The following is a 24857-nucleotide window of genomic DNA, read 5'->3' as shown; positions in this document are numbered from 1 at the left end:
GGGCTGTGGGTGCTTTGGGAGGAGGCCCAGACCCCACTGGTGCTTGGGGGAGGGGGTGGGCCGGGTCCATCGCATCCCAGGAGTGGGACCCCGCGGTGGCTGGGGAAGGGTTCGCGGGGCTGGCTGGGGCTCCCTACCCACCTCTGCGTCCCTGCAACTCCTAGGTGGCAGAGGGATCGGGGGCTCCAGTGTGCTGCTCCTGCCACAACCGCTGGCTGCTGCAGCTCCCATTGGCCAGGAACGGTAGTCAATGGGAGCTTCAGGGGCGGGGCCTGTGGGTGCCAGCAGCGTGCGGCGCGGAGCACCCTCCGTGACCCCTCCACTGCCTAGGAGCTGAAGGGCCATGCCAGTGGGAGCCAGGAAGCCCCCCACCCTGAGGTAAGCGCCCCACAAACCCCCAACCCCCTGCTCTGAGTCCCCTCTCACACCCCCAAACTTCTGCTGCTGGCCCACGGACTGCCCAGCTCGGGGAGCCCCTGAGCCAGCACCAGCCACTGCAAAAGTCACGGAATCTGCGACCTCCTTGACAGACTCGCAGCCTTACTCCTGAGGTATTGTAAAATGACCATACTTTCCTTTACAAAAGTAATTAGTTTATTTTTACAGTTAGCTTTCTATTTTTAAAGATTATTTATTTAATAGTATATATGTAAAACACTTCAAATTTTTTTACATGTGGGGTGTAGTTTTTTCCCTGCTTCTAAAAAGGTAGTTACCTTACTGAGGAGTAAAACAAACTGATAAATGTATATTTTGTTTCAAAGGATATCTTTGTAGTTATTCTGTAAAATTGCCACATTAATCTCCCTTTTAATGTATTGGACCACTTAATTATGTATATTTTAACATTTACTTTGAGGGAGAGTGATGTTATCCTACTCTTTCTCTACACCTTCAGAAAATAGCTTTCTTATACAATTTAATCCAAATGCACATTGCTGACTGAAAACTAGTGCTGAGGGAAACTTTCAATATCCTATGGTCCCTCCTATTTGAGAGGATTGATGGGTATTTTTAAAATCTGAAACCAGATAGAAGCTTTGATTCTGCTGTTTGACACTGCATGTATGGGGGTTGGGAGCCAATCACCTATATATTTTGGTTCTCTTTAGGTTTGGGAACTAAGTGACATTGACCATGATGGAATGTTGGATCGAGATGAATTTGCAGTTGTAAGTACACTGGTTCATTTAGTTTCATAATTCTGCAAACCTAATAACAAAAGCCAAACATTGGAAGCGCTAGGTTTTTAGACTCCATATCTGTTGATTCACTTCTTCTTTATTTCTGTTCGTTATCCTAGCTCGTGCCACAGTAGCAGTCTAAATTCCCATCAGTTTCCATTGCTTGTACTATTTTTGCTTTTCTTCCTCCCCCACCTGCTAGGTCAGTGTCCTCTTTTTGTATAGAAATCAATTGAGAGTGAACTCCTAAAGGTTTTATAAGCATTTGAGATGTTTGGTCATATTAATAAATCTAGTACACATACCCATTAATTAAAAATATATTTTTTTTAATCTACAAACCACGAGACAGCTCTTTCTAGTTATCATGTGAGCATACAAGGTTGTAGGTCCATTTCAAAGGGCTCTTTTGAATGTTCTTTTCAAAGGACATTGCATCCCTGCTGGAGTTTAAGCTAAGCTTCCCTTCTTTGGGTAGAAACCATTTGAACATAAATTGCTTCCTTCTCTTGTGGGAGGTGTTGTAGTCTCATTCCAGGTCATTTTTCTTGTCTAGGATTTCTCTAGTTCTGCTTGGAGAGAGAATTTTATGTATGGTGGGTTTTTTTTTTATGTATTGTAACTTTAACCAGTAGATACACATACTTGTCACAGCAAGAAATCCTTATCAGATTTATCTTTTTAAGGCTTGTATGTAACTCTATCTTTTCATTAGACCAGGCTTTAATGGCATATGATATTAAATGCTGCTATTTCAAATGAATAAAAAGAAAGCTTTTCCTTCGGAGGCCAGTGGGGAAGGATCTAGCAATCTTGAAATGTGATAGCAAGCACAGAATTATTTTAACCCTCTCCATATTCTTGTATTGGCTCTATATATGCTGGACAGGAATTGATTCCATTTAGGAACAGAGACACTGAAAAATTGTTTTACAGGTCCAACCAAATATCCTAATACTGGCACTTGGGGTGAGACTGAGTGCTCTCAAGGTAGATATGCAATCAACAACACCATTCTTAAATTCAAAAACATATTCTGCATTGATATTCGGTGACCAAATTCAACAACTGGAAAAACTGATCTAAAAGAACGAGCGTAAAACACTGACTCTTCATATTGCTCATTTGTCATCTCCCCCTGTTTTGGGGCCAATCTTTTGGTTCTGCATAAGATTTTAGTTTCACTTCAGTACTTGAAAAGTTGAATTTACATGGATAAAAGTGAGATTAAACAGAAGCTCACTCTCTCTTTAATTCGAAGATGAAGAGTAAATAAAACCTGTTGTAGTCTTGCACGGATGTTGAATTAGTCAAGGGTGTGTGTTCAGCACTTAGGTCAAGTGGAGAGGAAAGAAACATGTAATCAGGGTGGAGGAAATGTTTGTTTTTTCAGTTAGAGAAATGGATAGTATTAATAGTACAAAGGTTCAAATATAAGCATTTATTAATACAGTATTTTAAAACTTATTCCTCTGTGTAAGCCTTTTGAAAAACGAGGTAAACTTCCGGAACTGTAAAAAGAACAGGAGTACTTGTGGCATCTTAGAGAAATTGGTTAGTCTCTAAAGTGCCACAAGTACTCCTGTTCTTTTTGCGGCTACAGACTAACACAGCTGCTACTCTGAAACCTTTCAGAACTATATCAAGGAAACTAATAGGTATACATGCCAAGAGCTTGTCTTTAATTTGGGCTTCCAGAAACTGACTCAATAATATAGAATCAAATATTGGGAGTTTAGCAATGACTTCAAAATGAAAACTTATATTTCTTGGGATAAAAATGCCAAAAGGGAAAACACCGTTCTCTCTTCATCTTATTGACAAGCATCAACTTTCTGAGGGTGAGGCTGAAACTCTGCCTCTGTAACAAGTAAACATGGGTATTTAGGCAGATTTAAGGGGATAGAAATAGGAGTATCCTTCTGGCAGATGAAGGAACCCACAAAATATTTTACTTGTGACTGTTCCGTCAGTTTTCACCTATGCTGTCACTTGTTTCAAATTCTTCTAAAATCAGCTCTTTAAATCTCCAATTAACTGTAGTTGTGGACATAATTTCATGTCCACTGTGATAACTCACCTGTAGAGTACTCATCTTTGCCGTACTTATACGTGCACTTATACTTCTATATATGTGTGTGCTGTAATTTTCAGACATTTAGCTGAGTGCTAAAACAGTTGATTCATGAAGTTGAGGAATGACTAACATACTAGGCAAGCAGAGCAAATAATTAACATAATAGTCTATGAAATTTTGTGAAATAGTACATCTTAAAAAGTGACCCTTTCTAAGATTTGAACCTTCCTAAAGCATAATCCCACAATCAAAGTTAGAACTATTAAGTGCAGTGATTACTGGAAGGGACTAGTGAATATGAACAAATGCCACTCACCTGCCTCAACAAGTGGGGGATGTTGAAGGGGCTGGCAGCGAAGGGGGACCTCCCCAGCAGCAAGGGAGGGATTCACTTGCTGAGGAAGCCAGCTAGCTCTCCCCCTATCTACCCACCATTGGAGTCTCTGGCACTCATTGCCCATTTGTGGTGGGAGGGATGCTGATTGGCCCACATCTGCCAGATACAAAGATTTAACTTGGAGCACAGGCTCTGTGGAGCCTCTTTCGGCTCTGTTCCATTGTCAGAATTTGTGCTCTTGTCCTGGATTTAACTACTGAAATTGTTTCCTACTATGCAAACCCAACTTTCTGAAACTAATCTAAAAGGTGTTAAACTCCTGCAGTGCGGGATTTGTTTACTTGGCAGTGAACTTCAAAGGAGTCTTCAAAGGCTAATGTTTAATGTGCCCAGCCAGAGAGAACAGAAAGATAGACTCCAGTTTGAGGGGTTTTGGGGAGAGAGAAAAAGGATTGTCAAAGGATACTACCTAATTAGGATTTATCAAATATTTCTCTTCTAGAATAAGGAGGACTGCTTGGGGCTTGATATTTTGGAAGGAGATGTGTGCTGCTCTTCCTTGGGATGGGATGCATATGCAGTTAGGGGGCAGGAGAAACCATAACTGGGCCCTGCCTCTTTGGCTAATGTTCAGAAAGCATTTCATGTCTTTTTAATGTAGATTTACCTTGATGGTCTCTTGTGTTTAAATACACTTCTAATAAAAACATTGAGCCTGATGGTTACATTGATTATTCATAGGCTTTTTCTATGGTGCTCATTCCCGTGGAATGAATGCTTCATACATTAATGAATTTATCCCTGAGAGGTAGGGATACATGGTTATCTCCATTTCAGACATCGGAAACAAAGGCACAGAGAGATTAAGTGACTTGTCCAAAGGCCTCACATGGATTCTGTGGCAGAGCCAGGAGCAGAACCCAGATCTTCAGATCTTTCACCCAGTCCAATGCTTTAACCTCAAGGCTATCCTTCCTCTCCTGGTTTGTGAAGTAGTTACTGAGTTTAAGTATGCGGTTGCTGCTTTTCATCACTTCTGAAGAAAACAGAGGAAAGGGAATTAACTGCTGAGTTGCTGCTCTAACAGTGAGGTGACACTGGGGCTATGACCATCCCCTGAAATTGGCAAGACAGAATAGGAATATAAAAAGCAAAAACCAAGAGGGGAAGACCAAATGATCCTTGAGAACCTTTATTATAATAAAATGTATCCCAGAATGTGCTAGATAACTGGCACCTCTGAGTTATAGGCTGCTTCGGTCTTTTGACAAGATTGTTAAATTTTAGATGGCTTCAAAAGTACTGTAGGTCACTTCTTAAAATGAGGATAAATATTGCAACCTTGGTTAATGCTGTGACCATTCCATCTTGTTTTCATGTTCAGGCCATGTTCTTGGTGTACTGTGCTTTGGAAAAGGAACCAGTGCCAATGTCCTTGCCTTCAGCTTTGGTGCCACCTTCCAAGAGAAAACCTGTCAGTATTCCAGGAGCAGTGCAGTTGATCCCATCGTCAACATTCGCTAAAGATTCTCATCAGTCCTCGTCTCCTGTAGGCATTTTACCTGCCAAAGCACCACTAACACAGGTATAGTCCTAGAATTGGCTTGTGTTAAAGTAGTTTCTTTGGTCACTGCTTTAATGAAATGTTATGCAGATGAGCTGGGTCAAACAGACTACCTTGCTGTTTATTTTTGTTTCTGTCAATATGTTCATAAAGTTGGGGTGGCTGGTGGCACTAACAGATTGGGAAAGGCAAAAAATGGATTTAACCATCTGTGAAGATGTTTACTGGAAGTGCTTTTTAGAAGTCTTCTACTACATAAATTTGGCTTCAGGAAAAACTTAATATACATTTTTAAATTTCAGTTTAAAAAATGCTTATTTTAAAGCATATGAGCCTCATGCAGAGGTCAAAATATTAAGAAAACTGTTTTAAAAAAACCCCAACAAAATAGTAGCCCAAGGACCCAACCGGATAACATCTGTCTGATCTGGCACAGAGACAAATCCAGTAATCATCAGGCAAGCAATTTTCCAACAAATTAATGGTGTTTGTGGGGCGTGAGGGGATAGTGATAGTGGACTGGATAGCCGATGTAAGTAACTGAAGTGAGAAAAGGCCAGGAATATATACCAGTACTTCAAATAAATGAGCCCTGGGGTATGTCCAAAAAGCAGCCATTGAGACAAAAAGTCTTACCTGTTCTGATCATGACAGAACCAAGCAACTGGGAGTAGATCTTTCCAAAATGTCTAATTGCCATTATTTATTGGAAAGACTGATGTCATTTGAAGAGATTTAGAACTAGAATTATGTTGTTCCTTGAGATAAAAATACATTTGTCTTCAAAGAGATTTACCGGTATTTTTTCTTAGTGGGTTGTATCACCTGCCGACAAAATCAAATATGATGAGATTTTCCTGAAAACTGACAAAGACATGGATGGTTTTGTCTCTGGTGTGGAAGCCAGAGAGATATTCTTAAAGACAGGACTGCCTTCTAACTTACTTGCGCACATCTGGTAAGAATTTTTCCCTATCATCTTTTAAAAAAATAGAAGAACATCTTTTTCTCGCCACACATACTGTTTATGAAAGATGCCACATTGATATCTCTGCAGCCTGAAGTCCTCTGTTTAACGATGGGACAGGTACAGTATAACAGCAGCAGTGTATTTGCTTCTACCTTGACCTCAAGGGACTGTATTTAGAGGTGAGAGGCTTAGTGCACTTCATGTGGTCATTCGTACTTTGGCCTCTCTGCTTAGGTTTTATCAGTTCTGTTACAATTATGATAATTCTGGGTATTTTTGATATCTATGTTAAATGTCCAGCCTGTCTTCTACATGATATGGTCCACAGAACTGTTACAATAGGTACTTTAACCCTCTTGCAACTTGGCGGCAAAACCTCACTGGTCAGTGGCAGCAGTGAATACCCCATCTCCTTCTTTCCAGTTTTCTATTCCTGTACAGTGGCAGGCAGGCTGGCTGAACCAGACTTCTCTGCTGCAGAGGTTTTCTGAGGGCAATTCCAAACTTTATTTCGAATATTTAGACTAGCAAGTTGGTTCAATAATTTATTTGTCTGTGATTTCTAGCCATGTTCCAAGGCTGCATTTGATTTTTGGGGAGATTGTCTCCTCAGCTCTGTTTCCCCTTCTGAGGTGTATGCAGAATTTGGTGCTCCTGTAGGCTTCAGGGAGGGATGGAGAGAGAGTAAGCGAGCATTGAGAAAAGCCAGAGGCAAAAGGAAGGGTCTGTTTATTGCTTTCATCCTCCTCCACAAATAGTGTCTAGCTGGGGGGGCTTGACCAGCTCTGTGGTCAGAACATAGTTTTCTCCTCACAGCCCAGTCTGGGTGGGGTATTCTAAACTATTCTTCCCCAGGCAGGAAAGGAAACAGGCAGGATTGGAGGGCTAGTTCAACTAAGCATGATGCAGCCCAAGCCAGGTGTGGGTCACCTTAGCCCCTCCCCTGGCAAGAAAGGAGGCAGGTAGGATTTGGAAAAGAACTAGCTCTGGGGCAAGCAGTCCATCTCTGTGAACGGATTGAAGCCAGAAGGGCAGCATGCCAGATGGAAAACCTCACTTCAGTCGCTTCTCTGGTGGTTACAGACTAGGTGTTTCTACCTCAGAGAGAGAGTGAACCGGAAGAGTGGCCTCTTCATTGCATAGGCCCACCAAAGGCAGCCAGGTAGGTATATACCCAGATACCAGGCAGGTATATTCTCAGCCCCCTCGTTTGGTCATGAAAACTTACAGGTGGCTGACACATAGGAGTGCCAGATGACTGTTCATATTTCAGTGCCTCAGCATTCTTTCACAATCAGTGCTAACACAGGTGGACAGTGTTGCAGGTATGTTCCCTCTCAACCTAAAAACCATATGGCCTAGCAGCTTTTATCTGGATAGGAAAGGGAAAAAAGTGGGTTTCAAATCTGTTTTATGCAGGAATATGGGGCCATTGTCTGAATGTCTGATCCCAAAGTTCCTAGCTATTTTAATGATACAATGGGAGACTTTATGGAAAACTGAGGCTGTTCAGAGTAGTCGTAAAAGGCAGCTTGCAATATTGACTCCTGGCAGACATTATAGGAGGAAATACATGTCATACGGCAAGTTGAAGCCATCTGTGAATTGTAACAGGAGAAAATATTAATCTTTGCAAGTGATAGCTAGAACATGTTCAGGGTCTGTAACTGCCCTCTGTTGCCCCTGAGCTATCTGCAGGTCTCGCAGCCCTGTTTGGAATTAGACCCCTGATTAGTGTTTAGGCTCTTTCATTTTGGTAGCAAAAGGGTTACATATCGTTTTGATCAAATGAGATAATTGGATATTGTGTAGAGGCGTGCCTGTTGGAACTGTGCAAGGATTTTAGGAACAGCTTTGTCCTATTCTCCATCTCAGCAACCCATGGAAAAGTCACAACCTGAATGAAATTATCCATCTACACCTCTACCCCGATATAACACGAATTCAGATCTAATGCGGTAAAGCAGCGCTCCGGGGGGCCGGCGCTGCGCACTCTGGCGGATCAAAGCAAGTTCAATATAACGCGGTTTCACCTATAATGCGGTAAGATTTTTTTGGATCCCGAGGACAGCGTTATATCGGGGTAGAGGTGTACTTCATATTGGAGCATTGCAACCCATTCCATCCTATTTCTAACCTCAGTGAATCAGGGACAAGCAGAACAGATACCCTCTGATGCATCTATCTTTCCTAATGATGGCTGTCTTTAAAGCGTTCCCATTTATCCATCCTTGGGCAATTCTTAAGTTTTGCAGAAGGAGGGCAGCATTTTTCGTTTCCCTGCTTTGATTACCATTTGATCTTTATTATGGCTGTCGATTAATCTCTGTTAACTCACGTGATTAATCATGATTAATTTTTTTGAGTTAATCAGTTTTAATTGCACTGTTAAACAATAGAAAACCAATTGAAATGCATTGAATATTTTGGATGTTTTTCTACATTTTCAAATATATCGCTTTCAATTACAACACAGAATACAAAGTGTACAGTGCTCACTTTACATTATATTTGATTACAAATATTTGCACTGTAAAAATGATACACAAGTTTTTTTCATTCACCTTATACAAGTACTGTAGTATAACTTAGAAATGTAGATTTTTTTTGTTACATAACTGCACTTAAAAATAAAACAATGTAAAACTTTAGAGCCTACAAGTCCACTCAGTCCTACTACTTGTTCAGCCTATTGCGAAGAGAAATACGTTTTACATTTACTGGACGTAATGCCGCCCACTACTTATTTACAATGTCACCTGAAAGTGAGAACAGGTGTTTGCATGGCACTGTTGTAGCTGGCATTGCAAGATATTTACATGCTAGATGCGCTAAAGATTCATATGCCTTTTCATGCTTTGGCAGCCATTCCAGAGGACATGCTTCCATGCTGATGATGCTCGTTTAAAAAAAATAATGCGTTAATTAGATTTGTGACCGAACTCCTTGGGGAAGAATTGTATGTCTCCTGTTCTGTTTTACCCGCATTCTGCCATATATTTCATGATATAGCAGTCTCGGATGATGACTCAGCACATGTTGTTGTTAATTTTAAGAAAACTTTCACTGCAAATTTAACAAAATGCAAAGAAGGTACCAATGTGAATTATCTAAACATAGCTACAGCACTCGACCCACGGTTTAAGAATCTGAAGTGCCTTCCAAAATCTGAGAGGGACAAGGTGTGGAGCATGCTTTCAGAAGTCTTAAAAGAGCAGCACTCTGATGCGGAAACTATAGAACCCAAACCACCAAAAAAAAAAAAATCTACTTTCTGGTGATGCCATCTGACTCAGATGATGAAATTGAACATGCGTTGGTCCACACTGCTTTGGATTGTTGTCGAGCAGCACCTGTCATCAGCATGGACGCATGTCCTCTGGAATGGTAGTTGAAGAATGAAGGGACATATGACTCTTTTGCCACATCTGGCATGTAAATATCTTGTAATGCCAGCTACAACTGTGCCATGCGAATGCCTTTTCTCACTTTCAGGTGACATTGTAAACAAGAAGCAAGCAGCATTATCTTCTGCAAATGTAAACAGACTTGTTTGTCTGCATGATTGGCTGAACAAGCAGTAGGAATATTGTGAATCCTCATCTTAAACACAGCTATGCTTCAGTGATCAAGTTCATATGATACCTACCCAGTAAAACCTGGTATCCACTCCATATTTCACCTTATCTCATGTGTTGGCAGAACTCTAGCTCAAGTGGTGTATTCTCTGCTCCCTCAACTGGTGAATGCAAAGAATCAGATTCTTTCTTTCTTTATTTTTTAAAAATGGGATCTTCCAATTCAGTTCAGGAAATGTGTACCAGAAAGAGAGAGCACAGTACCCACCAGCTGGAACCATGTTTCATTGAGGTCTTGGGGCACTGTTCCTTCAATGGATGACAGACCTGTTCTAGTGGTGACAGTGAACGTGTTTAATAGGGTTTTCTTAGTAACTGGGAAGAATACGATCATCCCAGACCCCAAAGAAATTCTCCTGCCCTGTGTGGAGCAGAGTTTCCTATCTCCATGTGCACAGCCCATTGAGGGAGATGAATACCAAGACTTACATGGCAGAAGTTGGATTAGCAGTGTGGTTGCTGCATCCGGAAATATCTTACAACGAGTAAGTCAGTTTGGAGGGCTGGTGATTGATCTCTTTGCATCTGAAAAAAGTAAATAAAGTGCCCTGTGGCACATCTGTGTCAGGAGCTGGGGTATGAGGTAGTGAATGACATCTTGCAAAGGTGGACATGGTCCCTCTATATGTCTTCCCATTTTTTCAGCTGTGCCCCAGGATAATACAAAAGATATCACTGCTGCTCTCTTATTCCTGTTTCTGCCTTTCTGGCTGAGGAGGCTGTCTGTCTCACAGATTGGTCCTCCATCCAGGGCCAGACATGTTTAAAATGAATACTTGGATGAAGTTGTCATTGCTCTTGTGAGCCCCAGTGAAAAGTCAACAGATGGAACTTCTTATACTTGCTGGTGCAAAGTCCATAGTTTAACTATCAGGTTAAACCAGTTTAAAAATAGCTTTGATTTCCCCGTTCATTGTGAGTGTTCAAGGAAGGTCAAAGTCTCTGTAGTATAATGATCTCATATTCAAAAAAGAGTTCTGTACAAATCCCAGCATTAAATACTTCATTAGGTCATCATCCTTACTCTAATGCTGCAAGATCAGAGACCACTACCTTGGAACCTTATTATGCTCCTTACAGCACTACTCAGATGGAACCCTGGCAGGAGGTGTGATTTTACATCTCTACTCGTTAGTAGCTATTAGGAGGCCTACTCTATCTCCAGTTGGCTGAGGCTTTTTATCTGAAGTTGGGAGCTTTACTTAAGATCCAGAACTGTATTTTTAATTGAGTAGTCCTCACAATGTCATAACATTCTTTCTCTAAGTAAGTTAAAGAAATGTTTCTCCTATAGTTCAGCATTAAAGTCCAGTCTTTAGGAGCAGTTGACAATCTCAGGGCACAGTAGTCCTGTCTCCTGTAGGGAGATCTGTTAGACAGCCATTACTTCACCAAATTCTGCAAACTGCTCATCTAATTTTAACTAATGCCACTTCCTTTGTTTTGCCAGAAGTTTTCTCCATGCCTTTATCTAGGAGAGGATATTTAATCATCTGCTTTTGTTTTGGATATCTGTATTTACCCTTCTTACCCTGCAGGCACACTGCTATGAAAATCCATGGTAATGGATCCGTGGGCCTTAGCATGAAGAAGAATAGGAAAGCTTATTTGTGCTTTCCTGAATTTCCTTTATTCAAGTAATAAGATCCACAGATCTGGTCCACCTTAGAGACAAACAATATTCAGAATAGAGATGGAAATTGGCATCCCAGGATTTGGGTTAGTTGTTAAGTGGAATTTACTGTGCTCAGCAGTATGAGAAATTGTGGTGCTTTTTCCTCCAATTATATTTAATGCATTGTGTAATTTAGGAAAGTAGATTTGAATTATCCTCACTGTGGAAGTTGTTGTCAACTGGAGGGAACTTGATGAGGCATGGCATTCCCCTGCTGCCAGTGATGGAGAGGTCTGGTTCTGTTCCCAATTTGAAAACACGCTGAAGTATCCTTTATAATGTCTACAGATCTGTTACAACTTGAAGAAAGGAAATTTTTCAGATAAACATGGATACATTTTCCTATTTTGAATCTTGCTAAGTTCTTGGCCTCAGTGACTTCCTATGGCAATAAGTTTCACAGTTTAATTATGAATTGTATGAAATGTTTTTTATCAATTTTGAATTTGCCAGAACTGATCTTTATGATATGGAGACTTGTCTACTAAATGTTAGACTGGGAAATAGAATATCCTCCAATATTTACTTTTGTAATGCATACATTTACATTAATTTGTTTACATTTAAACTCTTAGGACTTAAGACTTTCACTTCACCTAGTGCCTTTTTGTAGTAGAATTTTTGTAAGTACTAGGTAAATTAGATAATGTGTTTCCGCTCATATCTGAGGCATCATCTAGTACGTTGAGGATAAGTCTAGGAGCTGCTTTCTTAACCAGGCTCTGTCACGAGTTAGTTGTTTGGCCTTGAGAAAGTTAATTATGGCTGGTTTTCCAGCTTTTGAGTACTGGTAAATCCTCTGAAGTGAAATGGGGCTTCAGGTGCTTAGCATCTTTGCAAATCACTTCATTTCTCAGGGCTAAGTTCCACATATCCATCACAGTGGGTCTCCAGCTGGCTTGTGTCTTGGACAGAACCAGACCAGTCCTATTACTGGCAGGGCTGGCTCCAGGGTTTTGGCCGCCCCAAGCAGCCCCCCCCCCTCCTAAAAAAAAAAAGCCACGATCGCGATCTGCAGCGGCAATTCAGCGGAAGGTCCTTCGCTCCCAGCGGGAGTGAGGGACCGTCCACCGAATCGCCGCCGAATAGCTGGAGGTGCCGCACCTCTCCCAAGTGGCCGCTCCAAGCACCTGCTTGCCAAGCTGGTGCCTGGAGCCGGCCCTGATTACCGGAATCCGTGGAATGTCCTGCCTGCTATAATTCTCCCCAGATTTGTTCTGTCGCTACAGTGACAGGGAGGCTTAGCTAGACCTCACTGTTGCAGAGTTCTTCTGAAGAGAATTCCAAAACTTTATTTCAGATTTCTATCAACTTAGGTTCAATAACTCAACATTTCAGTTGTGTCCCAGGGCTGCATTTGTGTCTCAAGCTTTTTTCCTCTCCGCTCTTCTTCCTGAGGTGCTGCAGCTTGCTGGTGACCCTGCAACTGGTCAAGAAGAGAGCAAAACTGGAATAAAACAGGGAAAAAGTCTCTCTCTCCTGCTCCACCTCCCTTATTAAGCAGCTTGACAGGGATCTTAGGCCACTTGAGTGAGCACAATGCACACACACTCTTAGCAACCCAATTTGGATAAATGTCCTCTGTTGCCCTTTCTCTGGGCAGAAAAGAGTTCTCTAGAGGCAGATAGGATCAATTCTAATGGTATGTATCCTTCAGCCTTTTGTCCAAAGGGCAGCAACGTCCAAAGAGCAGTGTGCCAAATAAAAACCAAAAAACTGTCTTAGTCCATTGAGGCTGCATGAGCAGCCATGTGCTCCTAACTGATGCTCAGCCACTTCCGCCACTTGGGCTACGAATGAAAGGCTTTGGACACAATATGAACATTGCAGAATCTGGAGCATGTGGTCCTCACTGCTGCCACCATATAGTAGAAATCAGGGATTCCTTCATGATATCTCACATTGGACACCTAGGAGAAGTGAGCATGTGTGGACCCCTTGTACTAGAGAGCTGTAGAACCATGGGACCTCCCATCCTGGATAAGCCCATTCCAGGACATTAATTTCTGGGGAATCCAGTTTGAAACCCCAGTCTGCTCCTTGGGAGATCCAGAAGTTCTCCTATACATGTATTCAAAATAAAGGGGGGTGACGGAGAGAGTGGAGGAGAGGGGCAAGAGAGGAGTATGATATGCACTTTCCTCAGTGTTGAGGATTCATTGCTGTTTGTAAGGTGATTTGAAGATGTAAAACAGTATGTAATTGCTAGTTGCTGTCATCATTTTCCACTGCCTGCGCACGCACTCCTAAACAATATTGTACTTGTAGAAATGAGGTGTTGCACCTAATCAGTTACTCTGTGTGTCTGTGTTTTTGTGTACAGGGGCCTCTGTGACACACAGGACTGTGGAAAGCTTTCAAAAGAACAGTTTGCCTTGGCTTTCCATTTAATTAATCAGAAGTTAACAAAGGGCATTGATCCTCCTCAAGTTCTGACTGCAGAAATGATCCCTCCATCAGATAGGGCCAGCCTACAGGAGGTAAGGATGTGTCTGGCTTTTAAGTAGAAACCTCAAACATACTAAACAAATTCTGAATTCAAGTGCTATTAAATAAAAAAATTAAATCCAATTTTTAAAATCTATGCCAAGACATGGTTGTGCTATCAAGAAAAAACAAGATTAACTGCCATGAACAGATGTACTGTTTTTTGTCAGTTTACATCCATAGATATAATGTCTGCATAAATGCTTTCTTAATAAACTTATTTGCTACACCAGCCACCTTGCTGTCGAGGAACCATGAAATCAGCTTGTCGAAAGAATAAACATATTCCTGAGTATCCAAGGATTAACTTCATTGTGGACCTGAAATACTATATGCACAAATTATCCTTTTCCTTAATATCAAGACAGAGTTTTTAAAAGTGGAATTTTCACATTTCCCTCTTTCAAGAAGTCAGTCACTACTAAAATAAACTCTTTTGCAGCTCTGTGGCTAATTATTTAAAAGAGCATGTTTTAAATTTTTTAACGATCCATTTGTATTCATAATAACATTTCAAATGTCCTCATACCCCTTTGGCCATTAAACAATCCATTGCTGTATTGACTCAGTGGCTTTTAATTGCTTAAAGTTTTATTTATTAGCGCAACAGTCAAACAGAGGTCACAACAAAAGCTTATCTGTGTATGATGCATTGTAATAGCTGTCATTACTAACATTTTCTCTTGGTTGTGCTAAACATTGACGCAGCTGTGCTATCTTCATAATAAACAGAATGAGAGTCTCACCTGAAAAACGATAAACTTGAATTTTTGCATGACTTTTGAGTTCTTTGCAATTGGTACCTAATTTTTTTTACGTTCAGTTTTAAAAAACAAACAAACAAAAAAACTGCTTTATTTGTGCCTTTACTAATCTTTTTTGTGTGTTTTGCTTTCTTTTCTGTCTTTTCCAGTTTGGACTATTTTTTCCATTCTGCACCACTCTGCTTTACATCTTTATTATTCTGTCCGTTTCTTAACTCTGCTTTCTCAAGGTTAGAGGATCTTTGCTTTTTCTAATATATAATATCTGTTGGCTTGATAATGAACATTTCTAAATGTCTCTTCAGTAGTCTTTGAAATAGCATAGTATTAGGTAGATATTGAGTTATGCTGAAATCTGAAATGATTGCTGTTTTAACTAGCCGTTCATCTGTAAAGGTCCCATGTTGCTTTGCAAGCTTAAAATGACATTAAAAAGTATGAGTTTACTCTGTTTATCAATAAAGATTGTTCCAGCTATCAGAGAAATTCAGCCATCTCGGGGAGGGCAAATGTTGGTAGCTGTTGTGATTTTTGTGTGCTGCTGATGTTCCGAATAGAAAGTGAAATGTTTTATCCCATTGAAAGTGCAGAGAAAATGCGAAGACAAAGTGTAAATACCCCCAAACTGATAACTGGCACTATCACTGGAGCGAATATCCATGCTGTTACAGAAGGTGTTGTGAAACTTTTAATGTCCAGACTTTGATTTGTACAGTAGTTGAGATCAGTATTGCTTGCTACTTTTTTTAGTGCATTCCTAAAATACTGAGATCAACTGAGATTTGCAGTGAATTTTAACTTCAATATACAAAACGACTAAGAAATAATTTTAAACAAGGGAAGGATATGGGTTTCAGCTGGTTCTGTAAATCCCTCCCATACTTTTGAACATTACAAGGGAATTGATGAACACTTATTAATCTGTTCAACTGACTGAACATGCAGCTCTTCTCAAAAGAGCTGCTCTTTTATGCAATAAAATATCCACTGTAGACAACTACATGTCCCTACTTGGGATTTATATGGGATGGCTAAAAATCAAGGTGGGGAGGGGAACAAGTGCTGCTGACAGCCACTGAAGTGGCATCATGTATTGTGGCTTGTGCAGAGTGAGAACTGTTCAGCTGCACCATTATTCTTTTGATTCCCTCTGCCAATGTGATGACATTCTAGTAGCAAAAAATGTCAACAGGTGTAATTATATAGCATGACTCACTGTTGGGGTGGAGGAAAGGAATGGGTTGACAAGAAATCATTTTCCTGGTAGAGTTCTATCTTTACTAATATGCCTGTCAGCAAGAATTAATATAATTGGTTTCTTGGGGGAAGAGAGTAGGTGATGTAATAGGTTAATTAATTTTCTGCAATCTTTCCAATTTTTCAACATCCTTTTTAAGATATAGGCAGCAGAACTAGATGAAGTATTCTGGTATTGGTCTCACCAATGCTGTATGGAGAAGTAAAATCACCTCACTACCCCACTGTTTATATATCCAAGAACCTCATTAGCTATTTTTGCCACAGTATCTCATTGAGCGCTCCTGTTGAATTGCTTGAACGCTATGCCCTCAAATCTTTTCCCATGATACAGTCTCCTGTTGTGTAGGTATGGCCTACATTCCTTGTTCCAAGAGGTATAACTTTGCATTTGGCTGCATTAAAATGCATTTTGAATGTGTCCAATTTACCATGTGATCCAGATTGCTGTATGTGACTACCCTGTCCTTGTCATTATATATCACTCCACCACTCTGTCTCATCCTTAAATTTAATCAGCAGTGATTTTATATTTACTTCTAGATCATTGATGAAAATATTGAATAGTATTTGGCATAGTACCGATCCCTGCAGAACCTCACTAAAGTCACCCCTACTTTGTGATGGTTCCCCACTGAAAACAACTTTTTGAGATCTGTCAATTAGCCAATTCTTAATATTAGAGGAGGATTTTGTTCTTAGAGGTGACCTCAAGAAGAGACTTGATGGGATACTCTATGTTGGGGGGAGACTAGTGCCTTTCACGATCCAACATTATCTCAGCTGTTTCTAAAAAACCTCAATGGTCTTTTAGCAGGGTGGATCCAGGCCCTTAAACATCTTCAAACCTCTAAAGAGGTCAGATAATGAAAGGGCTTTTGAATTGATTGCCCCTGTGGAGAAAAGGCAAGTAAAGCTCTGATCCTGCCATGAGTTCTGTGTGGGTGGATCCCTGGGGCTGATCTAATTTACAGCAGACTTACATGGCTACCAGTGCGCTGCTCTACAGCCCGAAAACTGTTTTTTCAAGTATTCATTTCAGTTTTCGGATGAGTGCAAATGCCATCAGAAACCCTAGTTCACTGGGAATCCTGATCGGTGAAAAACAATTGTGCGTTTTGATTATGACTCCAAGTCTGGATTTGAGAGGCACTAGTCTTAGAGCTGCAGGGATCTTGCATGTCCCTTGGCTAATGTGAGCCAATTTTTAAAAACAGGTTTCAGAGTAGCAGCCGTGTTAGTCTGTATCCGCAAAAAGAACAGGAGTACTTGTGGCACCTTAGAGACTAACAAATTTATTAGAGCATAAGCTTTCGTGGACTACAGCCCACTGCATCCGAAGAAGTGGGCTGTAGTCCACGAAAGCTTATGCTCTAATAAATTTGTTAATTTTTAAAAAGGGGCTCCAGAGGTGATTCCGGCAATGACAGTCCAGTTAGCCTGACTTCTGTACTGGGCAAACTGGTTGAAACTATAGTAAAGAACAAAATTTTCAGACACATAGATGAACATAATTTAATCATAGAATATAAAGGCTGGAAGGGACCTCAGGAAGTCATCTAGTCCACCCCCCTGCTCAAAGCAGGGCCAATCCCTAGACAGATTTTTGCTGCAGATCCCTAAATGGCCCTCTGAAGGATTGAACTCACAACCCTGGGTTTAGCAGGCCAATGCTCAAACCACTATGTTATCCTTCCCCCTTTAGGGGAGTTTTTTGGAAAAGCGTCCACATGTTTTTTGTGAAGGGAAATCATGCTTCATCAATCTGCTAGGATTCTTTGAGGGGGTCAACAAGCACATGGACAAGGGGGATCCAGGGGATATAGTGTACTTACATTTCCAGAAAGCCTTTGATAAGGTTCCTCACCAAAGGCTCTTAAACAAAGTAAGGTGTCATGGGGTAAGAGGGAAGGTCCTCTTGTGGATTGGGAACTGGGTAAAAGATAGGAAACAAAAGGGGTAAACAGTGAGGTGGCAAAATTTGCAGATGATACAAAACTACTCAAGATGGTTAAGTCCCAGGCATGCTACAAAGGGATCTCTCAAAACTGGGTGACTGGGCAACAAAAAGGCAGATGAAATTCAATGTGGATAAATGCAAAGTAATGCACTGGAAAACATAATCCCAACTATACATATCAAATGATGGGGTCTAAATTAGCTGTTACCACTCGAGAGAGATCTTGGAGTGGTGGATAGTTCTGTGAAAACATCCACTCAATGTGCAGCGGCAGTCAAAAAAGCAAACAATGTTGGGAATCATTAAGAAAGGGGTAGATAATAAGACAGAAAATATCATATTGCCTCTACATAAATCCATGCTACGTCCACATCTTGAATACTGTGTGCAGAGGTGGTCGCCCCATCTCAAAAAAAGATATATTGGAATTGGAAAAAGTTCAGAAAAGGGCAACAAAAATGATGAGGGGTATGGAACAGCTTCTGTATGAGGAGAGATTAATAACATTGGGACTTTTCAGCTTGGAGAAGAGATGACTAAGGTGGGATATGATTGAGCTCTATAAAATCATGACTGGTGTGGAGAAAGTAAATAAGGCAGTGTTGTTTACTTCTTTTCATAACACCAGAAGTAGGGGTCACCAAATGAAATTAATAGGCAGCAGGTTTAAAACAAACAAAAGGAAGTATTTCTTCACACGATGCACAGTTAACCTGTGGAACTCTTTGCCCAGAGGATGTTGTGAAGGCCAAGACTCTTAACAGGGTTAAAGAACTATATAAATTCCTGGAGGAGAGGTCCATTAATGGCTATTAGCCAGGATTGGCAGGGATGGTGTCTCTAGCCTTTGCTTGCCAGAAGCTGAGTATGGGCGACAGGGGATGGATCACTTGATTACCTGTTCTGTTCATTTCCCTCGGGCACCTGGCATTGGCCACTCTTGGAAGACAGGTTACTGGGCTAGCTGAACCTTTGGTCTGACCCAGTATGGCCGTTCTTATGTTCATGTCAGGTTTGAAGTGAATTGCCACATTTGTGTGGCCAAACCTGGACAACAACACCATTGTACCCTGCCTGACTCTACCTAATACTTTGTCCTCTATTCTGTAATCTCCAAATTTATAAGCATTACAAAAAGAGTGTGCAGTTAGTGTAACAATGGCCTTGAAGCTGTATGGAATTTGTCTTTCACTCGCTCCCATACCAAATATGTGCAATTTAGAAGTAAAAAGAGGTTTGCTTTTCTAGCTGCCAGGCCATACAGCTCCATTTGGGAATTGAAAGTCAAGCTGGGTTACACTTCAGTTACTGGTTTAAAACTGGGTATAATTTAGCCTGCAGAATCTGTATAACGGCCCTACATGTCCCCTACAGGTTCAGGTTTTGTTGGTTGGTTTGTTGTGTTTTTTCCAGGCATTACAAACAATGTACATTGAATGTTATTTATATGGTATTTCCAACTTGTGCATGTATTTATGTATGTTTTTTGTTTCATTTCATGACGTTATGTTAATATTTTATATGCAAAAAATAAAAATAAACTTTAAAAAGGGAATTTCTATAACTGGTGATGCATGAGAAGATGGGGGTAGGGAGGGTGGCACTACCAGAGGTTGTGCATTTAGAAAAAAACACTTTTCTTGTAAGTTTAGCATGTTTGATCCGGAGTCACTGGAACACAATGAACAAGGAACACCACAATGCTGTGTTGAGTCCCTTTTCAGAATAGAACTGAGATTAAACGCAAGCTCTTATTTTCTCAATTAAAAAAAAAAACATACACGCAAGAGCACGCATTCTAATTGCCATATGTTACAATTCACAATTTCATGCAGTTTTCTTTTTTTGGTACAAAATATATTTAGCTAATATATGGTTCCAATTTTATGCTAAGGGCTGTTTAGGTTTTTATATATATATATATATATATATATATATATATATATATATATATATATATATATACCTAAAAAGTGTGTGTGTGTATATATGTATACATACATACACTTTTTTCCTGCATATGATTGCTCTTTCAAGTTACTGTACTTCAAGACTTTATGTAATGTTAAAGTGACCATCACTTTATTCTTTCCGGCTCTAAAATATTGAGTCCTAAAACTTCAAAGCTAAAAGTTGCTCTATTACTTGTGTTAGGTGAGACTGCACTTAAAAATGACACTTATGTAGTTACACTTCACAGCTTTGTTTGTATCTGTTCTTGGGCAGAAAATTTTATTCTTGGGATGAGGAAGGAGATAATCCAAATCCTGTTTAAGGAAGCAAGTGCGATTTATAGGAAACCTCCATATGCAAATAGGGTACCCTAGAATTAATACAATATTTGCTAAAGCATGGCTGCATTCTTTAGTCTCTCTAGTTCAGCGTTGCAGGGAGGTTCTAGGTGGATTAACCCATCACTGGGTCCTGGCCTAAGCAAACATACTCTTCTCCTGGCCTGGTGCAGAGAGGAGGCCCTGGGGGCAACAGCACTCACTCAGATTTGGTCCAGCTGCCCATCCATGATGACAGAGGTTGGCAGGGCAAAGCTGAGTGGCACTGAGATCACATGTGCCAGATCACAATTATCGGAGTCGGGAGCCAGCCCCAACACCACTTCAGGGTGAGTGTGTGGGATGGCCTTGCTGTCCACCTCAAAGCATCATGCTTTTGGGCTTGTCTGTATGGGGAGCCTCAGAAAAATCTGAATTAACTGAAGGTGTGAATTTAAAGTGGATTTTTTAAACTGCATTAAGCCCATGTGTGGAGATAATTATTCAGAATTAAAGGGGCCTTAATCCACTTCATTTTAATTTACTTTCAAAGTGAGTTAAGATTAGCCTGATTTAAAAATATTGTAATTCTGAATAAGTATGTTCACACAAGGGCTTAAAGCGAATTGGTTAAACTGCATTAAATTCACACCTTTAGTTCAGATAATTTTTTTCTGTGTCCCCCTGTATATACAAGTTATTATACAAATTCAATAATCCTCCAAGCAATAGTCTTCTGCAAACCTTAAAGGTGAGCAGGAAATATCTTTTTAAATTAATAGCAAAATTAAAATCATGAATAGAAAACTAGCTCAGTGTTAATTATCAAATAGCTTTTTAAAAGTAAAGTATATGTGAAGGTTTTTGCATGTCAAGGCTTAAGATCAGGGTTCTGAGTGTCTCTGGAAGAGTTCATGCAATAACAAACTTTTGCAGGAGAAACAAGTGTTCGTAATTATGGCAGATAATATAGTTTGACAGTAGTCATATTTTGTGAATAATGTAGTGTTTTATAGGTTTTTTTTAAAGCCTTTGATCTTTAAGCCTTTATATATTAGAAAGAGTTGCTAATTTTTGTATTGGCTTGGTTGTGTTAATTTGTAATTCGGAGACATCAATCAGATCTTTTACTTAATTATCATGATAGTACCTTTGGTTAGACTGATGGGTCCCCTTGACATCACCACCATCTCCTCCTCCTTGCCCAAACAGGAGTGGACACCGCTTTTTCCTGAGCCTGTCATTGTTGCTCCAAAATTTACTGGTAGTTACTTAAGACTGAGAAGCATTTTCTCCAGGTCTGTTCCATTGCCAATACAGTGGTAATATTAAGCATCTTGGTCACCCACTAAATCTTTATTTCAGCCAAACTTTGTTATAGCAAGTTGAAAGTTCTGATGGTTTTCACAAGAGTTTCACTGTAGTGGCGGTGGAGTCGGGCAGTTCTATAAGAATAGGCTTAGAATTAAGTTTACATTTTATTTGTTCACTAGAGCTCAATACTAAGTCAGTCTAATTTATATTCTATAAATTAAATTAAGGTATTTATTTTCTATTTTACAGAGCTCTCTAGGACTGACTGCGGTGGCAGATTTTTCTGCAATTAAAGAGCTTGATACTTTAAACAATGAGATAGTTGATCTGCAGAGGTAGGTAAAGGAGAATTACATCAATCTTCTATCTTAGTTACTCACAAATGGTTTCTTTAGTATTTTTTTAACAGAATTTGATATTTTTAAACCCTAATTGTAATTGAGTAAACTATTGGCATATGCTATTTCGTCTGTTTAGATTCACTATGGTAGCTCTTCGTTGAAGTGCTGACCTCATATTGACATAGTTTACTGTTGGGTCTAAAAGGCATTAGATTCGTTTGTGCAACATACGATTTTAAATACTACTGGTGTGTGGAAAGGGGAAACATAAGCTTCCTTTTCCTTTCTGTTGGGTAGTAGAGGCTTGAGCACAGGCATATTGTCTTATGATGCTTGATACTTGACCTTTCAGTACAAAGCAGGGTACGTATGCACCTTTATTAAGATGAAGTTTGTACACTTAATCTGTAGACAAGCTCCGAATTTCTAAGTTGACAAGTTTTATTATAAATACCACAGAAGAAAAGCAGGTGGAATTCTTTGGAGAGAGGTGTGTGTGTGTAGAACAGTTGTTGTAATGATAAAGGGTGTCTATCAAGATTTTAAGAAAAGATTGTAGAAGTAAAGAGGGTGGGCAGAATCACTGGGCAGTCTTTGTACATACCCCCAAGATTGGAGAATGTAAGTGCTTATTTTGTTGGTAGTATACAGACTAAGGGTAGGTCTACACTTACCCGGTAGTTCGGCGGCAAGCAAATCGAACTTCTGGGTTCGACTTATCGCGTCTTGTCTGGACGAGATAAGTCGAGCCCGGAAGTGCTCGCCGTCGACTGCGGTACTCCAGCTCGGCGAGAGGAGTACGCGAAGTCCACGGGGGAGCCTGCCTGCCGCGTCTGGACCGAGGTAAGTTCGAACTAAGGTACTTCGAACTTCAGCTACGTTATTCACGTAGCTGAAGTTGCGTACCTTAGTTCGAATTGGGGGGTTAGTGTAGACCTGCCCTTAGTTAGTGGAGAGGGGAGGATTCAGGAAAGGAAGTGTGGTTGTGAAATTAAAAAAGGAGGGGGAGAAGTAATGGGACCACCACCAGTGAGGGATTGGAGACAACCTGTTGCTGTTAATTAAAACATTCCTTGACCTCGTAGGTAGATGAGTTTATCTAAAACATCTGGAAGGAGCACTGGGATAGTGACAGGCCAAGCCATCACCACTTCTTAACATGGGCAGGGGTAGCTGCCCGAGAAGCCTTCCCTTTTCTCCCCATCCGCATGTGTGGGAAAACTTTCCTGCTGCTTTCTTCTCTCCACCTTCATCTCATGCTTACTCACCATCTCGTCCTTGCCTGTTAATAAAATTAATTGTAAACAAATTAATAAAAAAAATGAACTAATAAAATCCATGCCAGATCATCCTGGACACTTCACTTGTATATTTATTCCTTTCCCACATGCTGTTCTTTGTCTGTTTAGAATGTTAGCTCCTTTGGGGCAGGGACTGTCTTATGTGTTTTGTGCTTCAGATGGTAGAATCAGTTCCTGATCCTGACTGAAGTCTCTAGACCAGTGACACAGACCTCTGTGGTTAAGGAGCCAAATCAGCATTACCCCAAAGAGCCACAGTAGTGTGAATTCATGGTTTCATTTACTGTAGTACTATATATTCATATTTAAGCAGTCTGATAGGGGAAATATATAAATTCTCTCAGCATAATGACTGACCAAGTATTATTATTTTATCAACTACAATTGGTTAATAACATAGTAAAAGCATCCTGATGGTCTAATAATTTAGACCGGTTAATAATTAAATCACACAGTATTTTGATATAATGTGCTGAAGGAGCCACTTTCTGCTTGAGAGCCACAGTCTTTGTATCACGGCTCTAGATGCTGCCAATAGAAATAATAGGGTTGTTGATTAATCGCAGTTAACCCATGCAATCAATGCAAAAAAATTAATCATGATTAATTGCAGTTTTAATTGCTCTGTTAAACAATAGAATACCAATTAAAATTTATTAAATATTTTTGATGTTTTTCTACATTTTCAAATATATCTATTTCAATTACAACACAGAATACAAAGTATAAAGTGAGCACTGTACATTTCTTTTGACAAATGTAGCACTGTAAAAATGATAAAAAATAGTATTTTTCAATTGACCTCATACAAGTACTGTAGTGCGATCTCTTCATCATGAAAGTGCAACTTACAAATGTAGGGTTTTTTTTTTTTTTTTTTACATAATTGCTCTCAAAAACAAAACAATGTAAAACTTTAGAGCCTATGAATCCACTTGTAGTCTAGACGCGATAAATCGACCACCAAGCGCTCCCCCTTCGACTTGGTACTCCACCGGAACGAGAGGCGCAGGCAGTGTTGAGAGGGGAGCGTCAGATGTCGACTCACCGCAGTGAAGACACCGTGGTGAGTAGATCTAAGTACGTTGACTTCAGCTACGTTATTAATGTAGCTGAACTTGCGTAACTTAGATCGATTTCCCCCCATCCCCCCCCCCCCAGTGTAGACCAGGCCTTAGATGATGAAAATGAACATGCATCGGTCCGCAGTGCTTTGGATCGTTATCGAGCATGGACGCATGTCCTCTGGAATGCTGGTTGAAGTATGAAGGGACATATGAATCTTTAGCGCCTCTGGTACGTAAATATCTTTCAATGCCAGTCATAACAGTGCCATGTGAACGCCTATTCTCACTTTAAGATGACATTGTGAACAACAAGCAGGCTGCATTATCTTCTGCAAATGTAAACAAGCTTGTTTGAGCTATTGGCTGAACAAGAAGTAGGACTGATTAGACTTGTAGGCTGTAAAGTTTTACATGGGTTTTATTTTTGAATGCAGTTATTTTGTACATAATTCTACATTTGTAAGTTCAACTTTCATGATAAAAAGATTGCACTACAGTACTTAAGTGAATTGAAAAATACTATTTCTTTTGTTCTTTAGAGTGCAGATATTTGTAATGAAAATAAATATAAAGTGAGCAGTGTGCACTTTGTATTCTGTGTTGTAATGGAAATCAATATATTTGAAAATGTAGGAAACATCTATAATTATT

At 40.1% G+C, this 24857-nt stretch overlaps 1 protein-coding gene across 9 annotated transcripts in view; it reads left to right on the top strand.

The window, feature by feature from the left end:
• EPS15 (epidermal growth factor receptor pathway substrate 15) overlaps positions 1 to 24857 on the top strand; it is a 106295-nt gene that overhangs the window by 36210 nt on the left and 45228 nt on the right. For all 9 annotated transcript variants that reach the window (XR_010589983.1, XR_010589985.1, XM_065555348.1 and 6 more), the window contains 5 exons: positions 1113 to 1172; positions 4983 to 5183; positions 5975 to 6120; positions 13769 to 13925; positions 21747 to 21832. Coding sequence is in view for 7 of the 9 variants with exons in the window: in XM_008167965.4 (XP_008166187.2) it covers positions 1113 to 1172; positions 4983 to 5183; positions 5975 to 6120; positions 13769 to 13925; positions 21747 to 21832 (650 nt within the window). In the remaining 2 variants the exon portion in view is untranslated. The remainder of the gene's footprint in view (positions 1 to 1112; positions 1173 to 4982; positions 5184 to 5974; positions 6121 to 13768; positions 13926 to 21746; positions 21833 to 24857) is intronic.

This window comes from Chrysemys picta, chromosome 8, assembly GCF_011386835.1.
Source record: "Chrysemys picta bellii isolate R12L10 chromosome 8, ASM1138683v2, whole genome shotgun sequence".
In the NCBI taxonomy this organism is placed as follows: Eukaryota; Metazoa; Chordata; order Testudines; family Emydidae; genus Chrysemys; species Chrysemys picta.
Note: the sequence above shows the minus strand (reverse complement) of the source record. Positions and strands in the feature narration are given on the sequence as shown.